The sequence below is a fragment of the Polypterus senegalus genome, chromosome 9 (assembly GCF_016835505.1).
Source record: "Polypterus senegalus isolate Bchr_013 chromosome 9, ASM1683550v1, whole genome shotgun sequence".
NCBI classification, from domain to species: domain Eukaryota; kingdom Metazoa; phylum Chordata; class Cladistia; order Polypteriformes; family Polypteridae; genus Polypterus; species Polypterus senegalus.
In genome coordinates this window covers 7097123-7109805 of record NC_053162.1, presented here as the reverse complement: position 1 = coordinate 7109805, position 12683 = coordinate 7097123, and the positions used below count along the sequence as shown (strand labels likewise).

The following is a 12683-nucleotide window of genomic DNA, read 5'->3' as shown; positions in this document are numbered from 1 at the left end:
GTGTACTGTAGTTTGAAGATTGCTGCAAACGTATGTCAATATCAACTTTACTTATATAGAACATTTAAAACAACATAGGAATGCTGTGCCCAAAGTGCTTTACAATAATAGAATAAAAGAAAAACATACAATCAACATGAATAACACAAATAGAAATAAAATAAATGAACATAAATAAAATAAATAATAAACAGAAGTAATGTTAAATAATCACAATGAGGAAACCATCAGCATTACTGAAGGTCACTGAATGCAAGTGAAGAGAAATGAGTCTTTAATCTCGTTTTGAATTGTCGACGACTCCTTTATGTGACGAGGTAAAGAGTTCCACAGGCGAGGTGCCACAGCTGTCCCCCTTAGTTTGACACTCACTACGAAGGACAACAAGAGACAACTGACCAGAAGATCTAAGCACTCTGGATGGCTGGTGTAAAGCACACAATTCAGATAAATAGGCAGGAGCGAGCCCATGGAAAGATTTAAAGACTAGAAACAAGATTTTAAAATCAATTTGAAAACTGACACGCAGCCAGTGTAAAGAAGCTAATATCGGAGAAATGGAGTCAGACTTTCCTACCCCAACCAGAAAGCAAGCGGCAGCATTCTGGACCAACTGCAACCTGCGGATCAGAGATTTGTTAATCCCAGAATACAGCGAGTTGCAGTAATCAAGGCGAGAGAAGATAAAAGCATGAGTAGCTTTCTCAAGATCCCTAGAAGATAAAAAAAGTCTTGATCTTACCTAATAGACGAAGCTGGAAAAAGCAACTCTTGACTACAGAATTAACTTGTTTCTCAAAAGAGAGGTTACTGTCAAAGATAACACCAAGATTGCGGACTTGAGGTTTGCAAAAGACTGAGAAAGAGCTGAGACCAATTTGGGCTTTAGCTGATGGACCCACTCTAAGCACCTCAGTTTTAGTTTGATTCAGAACTTATATAGGATGTTCCCTTGAGGCTGGAATAAGTGAGAAGACACTGGCCTGGCTGTGCTTCTTACCAAAGGCCATCGTTCAAGACATTAGAACACCAGAGACGAGAACAGGCCATTCAGCCCAACAAAGCTCGCCAGTCCTGTCCACTTATTTCTTCCAACAAAACATCAAGTCGAGTTTTGAAAGTCCCTAACGTCTTACTGTCTACCACACTACTTGGTCGCTTATTCCAAGTGTCTATCGTTCTGTGTGTAAAGAAAAACTTCTTAATGTTTTTGTGAAATTTACACTTAACAAGTTTCCAACTGTGTCCCCGTGTTCTTGATGAACTCATTTTAAAATAACAGTCTCGATCCACTGGACTAATTCCCTTCAGAATTTTAAACACTTCAATCACGTCACCTCTTAATCTTCTTTTGTTTAAACTGTAAAGGCTCAGCTCTTTTAATCTTTCCTCATAATTCAACCCCTGTAGCCCTGGAATCAGCCTAGTCGCACTTCTCTGGACCTTCCCTTGTGCTGCTATGTCCTTTTTCAAACCTGGAGAACAAAACTGCACCAAGTAGTCCAGATGAGGCCTCACCAGTGTGTTATAAAGACTTTAGCAGAACCTCCTGTGACTTGTACTCCACACATAACCTGACATTCTGTTATGGCTTCTGAACACTGTCTGGAAGTTGATCTCTTAGGGTCCTCTAGGACTCCTAAATCCTTCTCATAAGGTGGACTCTCGATTTTCAGACCGCCCATTGTGTATTCAAGCCTCACATTTTCACTTCCTATGTGTAATTCTTAACATTTACTGATATAAAATTTCACCATCCACAAATCTGCCCAAGCCTGTATGCTATCCAAGTCCTTCTGTGATGATATAACAGATCCCAAATTATCTAATAATCCACCTATCTTGGTATCATCTGCAAACTTCACCAGCTTGTTACTTATATTCCTATCTAAATCATTTATAAATATTAAAAATAGAAGCAGCCCTAGCACTGCCCCCTGCTGGTCATCACTCTTAACATCAGCCAGTTCTGATGAGGTTCCTCGCACCATCATCCTCAGCTTCCTGTGTCTGAGCCAATTCTGCAACCATCTAAAACATCATCCTGAACTCCCACTTCTTTTAATTTGATGCCCAACCTCTCATGTGGCACCTCTGAAAGTCAAGATCAATAATCTCATCTGCTCCACTTTGGTCGTATCCTTTTGTTGCCTCCTCGTAGAATCCCAGCATGTTAGTAAAACACGACCTCCCTCTTCTGACCCCATGCTGACTGTTCCTAATAACTCCTGTCCTTGCCAGGTGTTGGTAATTCTCATCCTTAATAATTCCTTCCATTAATTTTCCTGTGATGCATGTTAAGCTTACTTGCCTAGAGTTGCTTGGATCTGCCCTGTCACCCCTTTTATATAATGGGATGATATTTGCCATTTTCCAGTCCTTTGGATTTTCTCCAGTGCGCAATGACTTGCTAAAAATATGTGTCAAGGGTTTATATATGTACTCACTAACCTCCTTAAGAACCTGAGAGTAAATATTATCTCATCATCAGCATGAGTGACACATACTGACACATATTTTTAGGAAGTCACTGAGCAATGGAGAGATTCCGAAGGACTGGAAAATGGCAAATATCATCCCATTATATAAAAAGGGTGACAGGGCAGATCCAAGCAACTACAGTATAGGCCAGTAAGCTTAACATGCATCACAGGAAAATTAATGGAAGGAATTATTAAGGATAAGATTGAGCAACACATGGCAAGGACAGGAGTTATTCTGAACAGTCAGCTTGGGCTCAGAAGAGGGAGGTCGTGTTTTACTAACATGTTGGAATTCTATGAGGTTGCAACAAAAGCATACGATCAAAGTGCAGCTTATGATATTATTTATCTGGACTTTCGGAAAGCATTTGATAAGGTGCCACATGAGAGGTTGGGCATCAAGTTAAAAGAAGTGGGAGTTCAGGGTGATGTTTTTAGATGGGTGCAGAATTGGCTCAGACACAGGAAGCAGAGGGTGACGGTGCGAGGAACCTCATCAGAACTGGCCGATGTTAAGAGTGGTGACCACAGGGGCCAGTGCTGGGGCCGTTGCTATTTTTAATATATATAAATGATTTAGATAGGAATATAAGGAACAAGGTGGTTAAGTTTGCAGATGATACCAAGATAGGTGGATTAGCAGATAATTTGGAATCCGTTATATCATCACAGAAGGACTTGGATAGCAGACAGGCTTGGGTAGATTGGTGACAGATGAAATGTGATGTCAGTAAATGTAAAAAATTACACATATGAAGTAAAAATGTGAGGTTTGGATACACAATGGGTGGTCAGAAAATCGAGAGTACACCTTATGAGAAGGATTTATGAGTCATAGTGGACTCTAAGCTATCAACTTCCCAACAGTGTTCAGAAGCCATTAAGAAGGCTAACAGAATGTCAGGTTATATAGCGCCTTGATGTGTGGAGTACAAGTCACAGGAGGTTCTGCTCAAGTATTTATAACACACTGGTGAGGCCTCATCTGGAGTACTGGGTGCAGTTTTGGTCTCCAGGCTACAAAAAGGACATAACAGCACAAGAAAAGGTCCAGAGAAGAGCGACTAGGCTGATTCCAGGGCTACAGGGGTTGAGTTCTGAGGAAAGATTAAAAGAGCTGAGCCTTTACAGTTTAAGCAAAAGAAGATTAAGAGGTGACGTGATTGAAGTGTTTAAAATTATGAAGGGAATTAGTGCAGTTGATCGAGACTGTTATTTTAAAATGAGTTCATCAAGAACACGGGGACACAGTTGGAAACTTGTTAAGGTTAAATTTCGCACAAACATTAGGAAGTTTTTCTTACACAAAGAACGATAGACACTTGGAATAAGCGACCAAGTAGTGTGGTAGACAGTAAGACGTTAGGGACTTTCAAAACTCGACTTGATGTTTTCTTGGAGGAAACAAGTGGATAGGACTGGCGAGCTTTGTTGGGCTGAATGGCCTGTTCTCGTCTAGATTGTTTTAATGTTCTAATGAGTGAATAAAAAGCCGCAACACTACTAGCAATAACCGCATAAGCAGGCTGGGTGATTAAAAGGCTTTTCTCGAATTAAGCTGTCCAGTTGTCTTTAAATGTGCATTCACTATGACGGTTCATGGTAGTCCGACAGCATTTATTTACCTGTTCCTCAAAGGTGAACGCCTGCGCTATCTCCCGCGGAAAGCCGTCCACCACGAAACCCTTGGCATCGGGATTTTTGATGAACTGCTGCTTCAGTTCTTCGATTGTTGTCTCCTATAAAATGATACAATATTAAAGGAAGGAAAACACAGTTAAAGTGTGCATTCATGACACTTAAAATGATTAAAAACAACAATTATTTTCATACAATGTACCTCACAGTGCTTTACAAAATGAAATAAAAGGAAGAGAATATAAAACATAAACAAGCAAGATCAGGCAAGACTATTATACTATGTAACAAAGAAAAAGGGTAACGTCTAATGCCCAGGGGCCTCATGTATAAACGGTGCGTACGCACAGAAATGTTGCATAAGAACTTTTCCACATTCAAATCGCGATGTATAAAACCTACACTTGGCGTAAAGCCACGCACTTTTCCACGGTACCTCATGCCTTGTCGTACGCAAGTTCTCCGCTCGGTTTTGCAAACTGGCGGCACCCAGCGTCAAAGCAGTGCTACTGTTCCTGTGTGATTACTCATTAATTTTCATGACGCGCTTTATAAATACACAGAAACTAACCGCATATTGTTTATTAGTGTAACGCATCTGATTGTAATTAACTCGTAACAATATAATGGTCCAGGGAACAGCCATAGTATTCCAAATACCATAACTGCTTTAGCGTTGTTACTCTCACTTCTTCTTCTTCTTCTTCTTTCAGCTCCTCCCGTTAGGAGTTGCCACAGCGGATCATCTTTTTCCATATTTCTCTCACTGCACCACTCGGAGTATTTATATCACTGTATCTGAGTGTGAATCACAGCAGCAGCTGATCGGAAAGAGAATTATCGGTATACAGCTTTAAGGACACGCTGTCTCAGCCACTGCAAAACGTTTTAAAGCCTTTCCTGTACGGACCTCGCGGTTCAGAAACAGTTTAATCCCAAGAACTTTAAATGCACCAATCAATTGCTCCTTGTAGATCTGTTAGGACTTATAAGTACAATCACCGCACTGTAAACTTGCACTACAGTTATAATATCACACAACCTGAGCCACTTTATAAAGCGCGTATTTACATATGATGACGATATCATTTTTAAGGTGAAATGCAGCAAAATATGTTTGTTAAATTATACAGATAAAACTTTAACTTCATTTAAATAATCTATATTCTTCACTGGGAGTGTCGTGAAGGATAGAATAATTAAACATGTACTACGAAGATATTTCAATGTTTCTTAAACGTTTTGAAGAATCGGCGCTAAGCTTACAGATGGCTTAACTTCTATTACAGAGCTGATTGTGTGGCGATCGGTTACTTGGGGAAAGAAAAGCACTGACTGCAGTGACGGCTACACCAATATATATTGAATATAAAACAGAAAGAGAAAATAACAACACAGCTAAAAACGCAGCGACAAATTTCGGCAAAAGTTAAATGCTTGTGTCATGAGCACGAGGCTGCTATGCAGTGTCTGCAACGGACGAGGCCATCCACCGTGATAAGCTACTTTACTGACGGGCGGGCGAAGGAGCCACCGATTCTTCCTCTGCCCAGTGCCACCACAAGCCTAGAGCCGCCCCTGAGTACTGCTGCAATAAATTATTTCATCAAGTGAAACACATGTTTAATAACGTGCTTTAACTCCTATCATCATGAAAATGACATCACGTATACATCTCAGTATTTTAGTTATTCAGAGAGCTGTAATATCACGAATGTAATGGACTCTGTGTCCAGTTGGAGGAAGAGAGCCGGTTTAAGAAGCAAGTAGTGATTCACACACATAGAGCACATAGAGTAGAAGATCAAATACAAAACAAAGCATTTAACGTGCTACTTTAATTACGATGTGATTTGAGAAACTGGTTAATTAAACGATTTTAAGATGAAGTTTATGATGTTCTACTTTAATGACAAAATAAACTACGTGATTAAAGTGGAAATGTCGAGATTGAAGTTGACATTTCGTGCTTTTTCCCCACTGTGTGCCTTTTTTCTCTGTACCCTAATAAGCTTTCATATGACACTCAGACAGTGGGCTACAACTCTTCTTTTCACGGCAACTTTGATATGTGACTTCTTTTTTATTTCCGGCACTGTGCGATTTTGTGAACGTGAGCTTTCAAGTTTCTCCAACACGCTATGTCACTTGATCAACTTCCTTTTGTTGATTATACCACCGTTTATTTGAACAAATTGTATGTTTTTCCTTTGCCTCCACTTGGTATTCGCTGAAATTCTTATATTTTCCCCGTGCTTTTCCCATTGTCTTTTCACAGAAGGCTGTGCTTAAGGGCGATTTATATTGATTTGCATATTCAAATAGGTGTAATTCTGGGAGGAGTTGGGGTGTTACATAAAGCGTGTGCACGAGAGTTACTTTTCACGCTGATCGGGATTTATGTAGCGGAAGAACGTGGAAGTTGGAGTACGCACAGATTCCTGCATCTGGATTTTTCTGTGCGTAAGCACATTTCGGCTTTTGTGCTTACGCCATGTTATAGTGCGAGTTCTATGCACGGCGTTATACATGAGGCCCCAGGAGGCCAGAAAAAAACGAAAAAAAACTACAGGGGATCCAATGCCAAGAGACCACCCAGCCCGCACTGGGCATTCTACTTAACACAGATGTTCTAAATGAGACCTTATGGTTTTTTAGGCTTCACATGGAAGAAATTGATGATGTATGTCATATGGACGTCTGGGACATCCGTCATTCAATCCGTTAACACGGGGGGCAGCGTGGTGCCTTGATCAGGTGGTGGTGCAGATCACCACCACAGAAAAAAACAGAAAAGACAGCAGAGAATAGTGGGGATTAGTAGCCGGACGCCGCCAGCAGCACTGTAACCTTTACAATCATCATGAGGTAGAAGAACATAATAAACAGGATTAGCTGTGCCAAATATTTGAAATATTACAATGTGTGCAGCAATGTAATGTTTAAGAATTAAATATTTGCAACTGTATTAGGAAAAAAAAAATTCAGACATGAGTGTCAGTAGGCTTTGCACCCCTTGGAACCAAGTTACCCAAACTATTCTCTGAGATTTCAGTAATTATTTACCACTCTGATCTTTCTGATTAAATAGGTCATTACGATAGCAATTGATGAGAAGAATTTATAATTAATTGTAGAATTACTGTATTTGACGGTTCCTCTTGAGGGCCTCTTTCTCTTGCACGATTTGGCTCAAAAACTAATCAGCACATCGTCATCTTAAGTTTCGAGTTTCATATTTTGTCATCCAGCCATTTTAACTATAGACCATCCTTGAAAAACTGTGACACACACAGACCGACACACACACACCCATCATTGAGATATCGATGTTTTCGATATCAGGGGACCCTAAAACGCGGAGATCCATTGAAAACCGAAGACTGAAATTTTTTTTGACGAATCTAACGCCTTTGCTCCTCCCCCCATAGACAATAGGTTATGTTGGGGGAGGGCGCAAAGCAAAAAGACATAACAATTGTAAGAATTCACGGTTGTTAAAACCTTACGGCTGCCAGCAGCACTGTAACCTTTATAATGACATCAACGACACAAATACTGAAATAAAATGTCAGAATTGGCGTAAACTGCTCAAATTCATTGTAATGATATACAGGACATCATGAGGTAGAAGAAAATAATAAACAGGATTAGCTGTGCCCAATATTTGAAATATTACAATGTGTGCTGCAATGTAATGTTTAAGAATTAAATATTTGTGATTGTAACAAAAAAAAAAATCAGACGTGAATGTCAGTAGGCTTTGTGCCTGAGGAACCAAGTTAGCCGGACTATTCTAAAACATGTCAATAATTATTTACTGCTCTGATGCTGATCTTTCTGATCATAAAATAGGTCATTTCGATAGAAATTGATGAGAAGAATTTATAATTATTTGCAGAATTAGGGTTCCTCTTGAGGGCCTCTTTCTCTTCTGCGATTTGGCTCAAAAACTAATCAGCACATCGTCATCTTAAATTTCGAGTTACGTATTAGCTCTAAACCGTCCTTAAGAAACTATGACACAGAGACACACATGCATCCATCATCGAGATATTGATGTTTTGAGTATCAGGGGACCCTAAAACATCGAGATCCGGAGATCGAAATGTTTTGACGAATCTAAAGCTTTCCCTCCTTCCTCACAGACGAAATGTTTGTTGAGGGCGCCAAGCAAAAATCAAAAACTAGATTCGTAATCAGTGACCTTCTGGGAGTGGCTTTTAGAGGACCAGGACCCCCCGGTAAAGAATCAAATATCAGAAGTATCATATTGGTGACCACCAACCTCAGAAATCACATAAAACAGCACTCGACACTCTTTCAAATGAAGAAGCCACAGCAGTTCTTCAGAGTAATTCCATAGGGGAACCATTTTAGGTTCCAAAAAAGTCTCATCCACATCAAGGTTCCAGAGAGTCTGCATTTATTAAGACTAGGAGACTCTGCTCACGGGCGGCACAGTGGCGCAGTGGTAGCGCTGCTGCCTCGCAGTTAGGATACCCGGGTTCGCTTCCCGGGTCCTCCCTGCGTGGAGTTTTCATGTTCTCCCCGTGTTCTGCGTGGGTTTCCTCCCACAATCCAAAGACATGCAGGTTAGGTGGATTGGCGATTCTAAATTGCCCCGGGTGTGTTTGTGTGTGTCCTGCAGTGGGTTGGCACCCTGTCCAGGATTGGTTCCTGCCTTGTGCCCTGTGTTGGCTGGGATTGGCTCCAGCAGACCCCCGTGACCCTGTATTCGGATTCAGCGGGTTAGAAAATGGATGGATGGATGGACTCTGCTCACTGCTCGCTTAGCTCGCCAACCCCCGGGTTTGATTACCGAATATACAATTTAAAGAGATTGTTAGTTTCATGGGAACTGTTACATATGCATTATTTTCACTTTTCTTTTAAGACTTTTGTAAAAACAATACTTTATGTCTCTTTCTCGCAGGATGTATAACGCTGCTCGCGTTGTGAAGGGGGTGCGGCTGAACGCACGCTAAGGAGATGTCGTCGTATCGTCTGCTGTCTTTCTGCTGCTGGCAAGCCGCCTGTTCTGCTTATCTTGCTGCCCACTCATTTCAAAGCCTGTACAGCAGCTGTCCTTTTGCCACTTCGCATCTCTGTCACTCGCGTTGTGAAGGGGGGCGAGGGTTAGGTTGGCTGAACGCACGCTAAGGAGGAGCAGTCTGATCATCTGCAGGCTTTTTGCTGCTGGCGAGCTGCGTGTTTTGTTTCTCGCTTGTCGTCGTTTTAAAGCTGAAAGCACATGAAACGTGTCTGCCAACAGCAATCCAACAACCGCTAGGTTAGATGCCCGTGGACTTGTTTTAAATGACGGCTCACTGCCTTGTCTCCCGTGACGTTGTAAAAACAATACTTGTTCCTTATTTCCAGCCCTGGCCGTGGTTAAATCTCTTTCTCAGGACGTATAATGCTGCTTGCGTTGTCAATTGAGGCGTCCGAACGCATGCTAAGGAGGTGCCCGGTCGGATCATCTGCTGTCGTGCTCTCATCAGTCTTACATGCTGTACTCCGCCCTCCCTCAATCGGACCTAACAGTCACTTAAAACAAAAAAGGCTTCAACCTGGCTGGGACGCTACAATACTCTTGAATTTGACTGCTTTCATATTCTTTACCTTTCTCTGCGTGTGTATCGCGCCATCGTTTGTTTGAGTTTTTCGAATTCTACTGCTTTTATAATCTCTTATCTGCCTTTTTGCTCTCCAACGCTTTTGGGTCTCTTTTCTCCGCGCTGCTCTTTCTTCTTTGCTTAGTCATTGACGTTTCATCTAGAACGCATTGTCCTTATACGCTTTATATGTGCTGAGAACACAGGATCTGTGTGTGCTATGTGCCTTTACACGACTGAGTGTTATTTGATATTGTCTGGCGGGTCTTTTAAGTGTCTTCCAAGAAGATCACGTCTCGTCGCTCTGCTTTTCTTTTCCAGGATTATTTTTTTTACAATAGAGAGATGTGTAACAGTCTTCATACGGTAAATAACCATAAACAGATGGTAACACAGTAGATTTGTGAAATAGCAATGGGTCATGCATACATACAATGACACAGGCTAAGTTCAGGTTTTCTTAATCAGTTAGTGTCCTGTGTCACACGCATAGGGGACAGTTTAAGAGCTCTGGTGATGATAATTCTCCTCTGCTCCAGGAGTTGGCACTGTATGAAAACACCTTCTCATTTCCTCCCTCTGCAGACTGGAAGACTGAGGGCTTTTCCACCACTAATGTCACCTCTGGTGTCCGTCTGGACCCTCCTCTTCCTGCCGGAAATACACATAAGCGGACGCTCCGCCATCGTCGAGTCAGTCAGAACCGGACTCCCATCTGAAAAGACATTTCTTTAGCGCTGTTAATCTTGTTTTGTGTACTTCTGCACTTCTTTTATACAGGGTTTGCCCACAGGTGTCCCAACCCTTTCTTATTGTGCCCTCTTGTTGTTACACCTGCTAGGTAGCCACCCAAACGTCAAAGGTTTCAGGTTTCCTCTACATATTAGGAAGTCTTTCAATGCACAAAGAACCAACTTTATATGCCAAGAACCCATACCAGAATGGAATGGCGTGACAGGGAACCACATAAACCAGACAAGAACCATACGGTACCCTTATATAACCTAATTTTTTCTTATGAACCGGAATAACTTTGACCTTTCATATCCCATTAGAGGGTAAAACCCTGGGATTGGCAATGTGGCATGCTCAACCTCAAGTCCTTCTGATCATTTTAGCTGAGGACGTCTATCAGTTCTTTACTTTTAATCTTGCCAAATTTCCCCATGTGGACAAAAAAAGCAAGTAAGTAAATAAGTCCATCCAGTCTATCGATCTTCTTCTTTCGGCTGCTCCCGTTACGTGTTGCCACAGTGGATCATTTTTTTTCTCTCTCTTCCTGTCCTCCACATCTTGTTCTGTTACCCCCATCACCTGGATGTCCTCTCTCAACACATCCATAAACCTTCTCTTAGGCCTTCCTCTTCTCCTCTTACTTGGCAGCTCTATCCTTAGTACCCTTCTCTCACTATACCAAGTCAAGTTGGGGAGCATGCACTGGTATAGCGTGTTGCCGCACCCACTACATGGCAAAGGCAAAACAACTCGGCATCCCGGTTGGCGACCCCCCCAGGCAGACACACAGTCCAGTCCTACCCTCTGGAAATGACCCTCCATCTGCCGCAGCCAGGTGTTACATGGGCGACTCCTTGGCCTGGTCCAGCCACTCGGGTCCCCATCAATGAGGATCTTATGAGCCAGATCACCTTCGGGGAAACGCGCCACATGGCCGTAGTGCTGTAACTGATGCTCCCACACAATGCAGGTAATGTGCCACATTCAGGATTACACGAGGGACACAAAGTCAAACCAGTGGTACCCAAGGATTTTCCGGAGAGACACAGTACCAAAGGAGTCCAGTCTTCATCTCAGGTCACTGGATAGTTGTTAGCATAGTCCATGTTTCGCAACCATATAGCAAGACAGGAAGCACCAGGACTCTAAAGACTTGGACCTTCATCCTTTTGCATAGATATCGGGAGCTCCACACACCTCTTTCCAGCGCCCTCATGACCCCCTAATGCTCTCCCAATCCGTCTACTGACTTCACAGGAAGAGTTACCAGAGACATGAATGTCATTGCCGAGGTAAGGAAACCTCTCAACTAGGTGAACACTCCGCAGACAGACACACTGCTGATGGCCGTGCCCAAGAGGTCATTAAAGGCCTGGACAATCGCAAGCCCAGACCCTCAGACTCCTCGCTCAGAGCCTCCATTGACTCCACAAAGGTCACAGCATCGTCAGCAAAGTCAAGATCCGTGAATCTTTCTTCACCAACAGATGCCCCACAGCCGCTGGACCCCACAACCTGGCATTGAACAGAGTAGGAGCAGAACACACCGCTGACAAACCCCAGAATCAGTATACCCCTCATCTCTCCTCTGCACATGTCCAAACCAACGCAATCTCGCCTCTCTGACTTTGTCTCCCAACCGTCCCACCTGAGCTGACCCTCTAATGTCCTCATTTCTAATCCTATCCATCCTCATCACACCCAATGCAAATCTTAGCATCTTTAACTTTGCTAACTCCAGCTCTGTCTCCCGCTTTCTGGTCAGTGCCACCGTCTCCAGGCCATATAACAGTTCTACCTAAATGGTGTCATTTCCTGTACAAACTAAGGTCAGAAAATGGTGTAGAGAACCAGAAATAGGTGGCGAACCCCAAAAAGCCCAGCGTCTTGTGTAAACAGACATCAAGAGGAGTTGAACGGTATATCATGTCTTCGGTAAGTCACAAGATGGCGGACCAAAAAAAAAAAACCAAGCGATTTCAAAGCGTTCAGAAATAAATTTTATGAACACAATAATCAGCAATTTACATCAAAAACAAGATAGCAAATAGAATATTTTCATCCACATATATGTAAATGTCAATGATCATTTTCAATCATAATGTTATTTCTTCCATGTGAAAATTTCAGGATAAATCGTAAAAAACTGAAAAATGCAACATTCAGAATGGCTGACTTAATATTCTTGTTTAGCTTTGATTTCTGAACA

General features: G+C 42.2%; 1 protein-coding gene across 1 annotated transcript in view; it reads right to left on the bottom strand.

Moving 5' to 3' along the window:
* Positions 1–12683, bottom strand: part of LOC120535088 (adenylate kinase isoenzyme 1) — a 260210-nt gene that overhangs the window by 110836 nt on the left and 136691 nt on the right. Inside the window, exon 5 of the mRNA XM_039762647.1 lies at positions 4109–4222. Coding sequence (XP_039618581.1) covers positions 4109–4222 — 114 coding nt within the window. The remainder of the gene's footprint in view (positions 1–4108; positions 4223–12683) is intronic.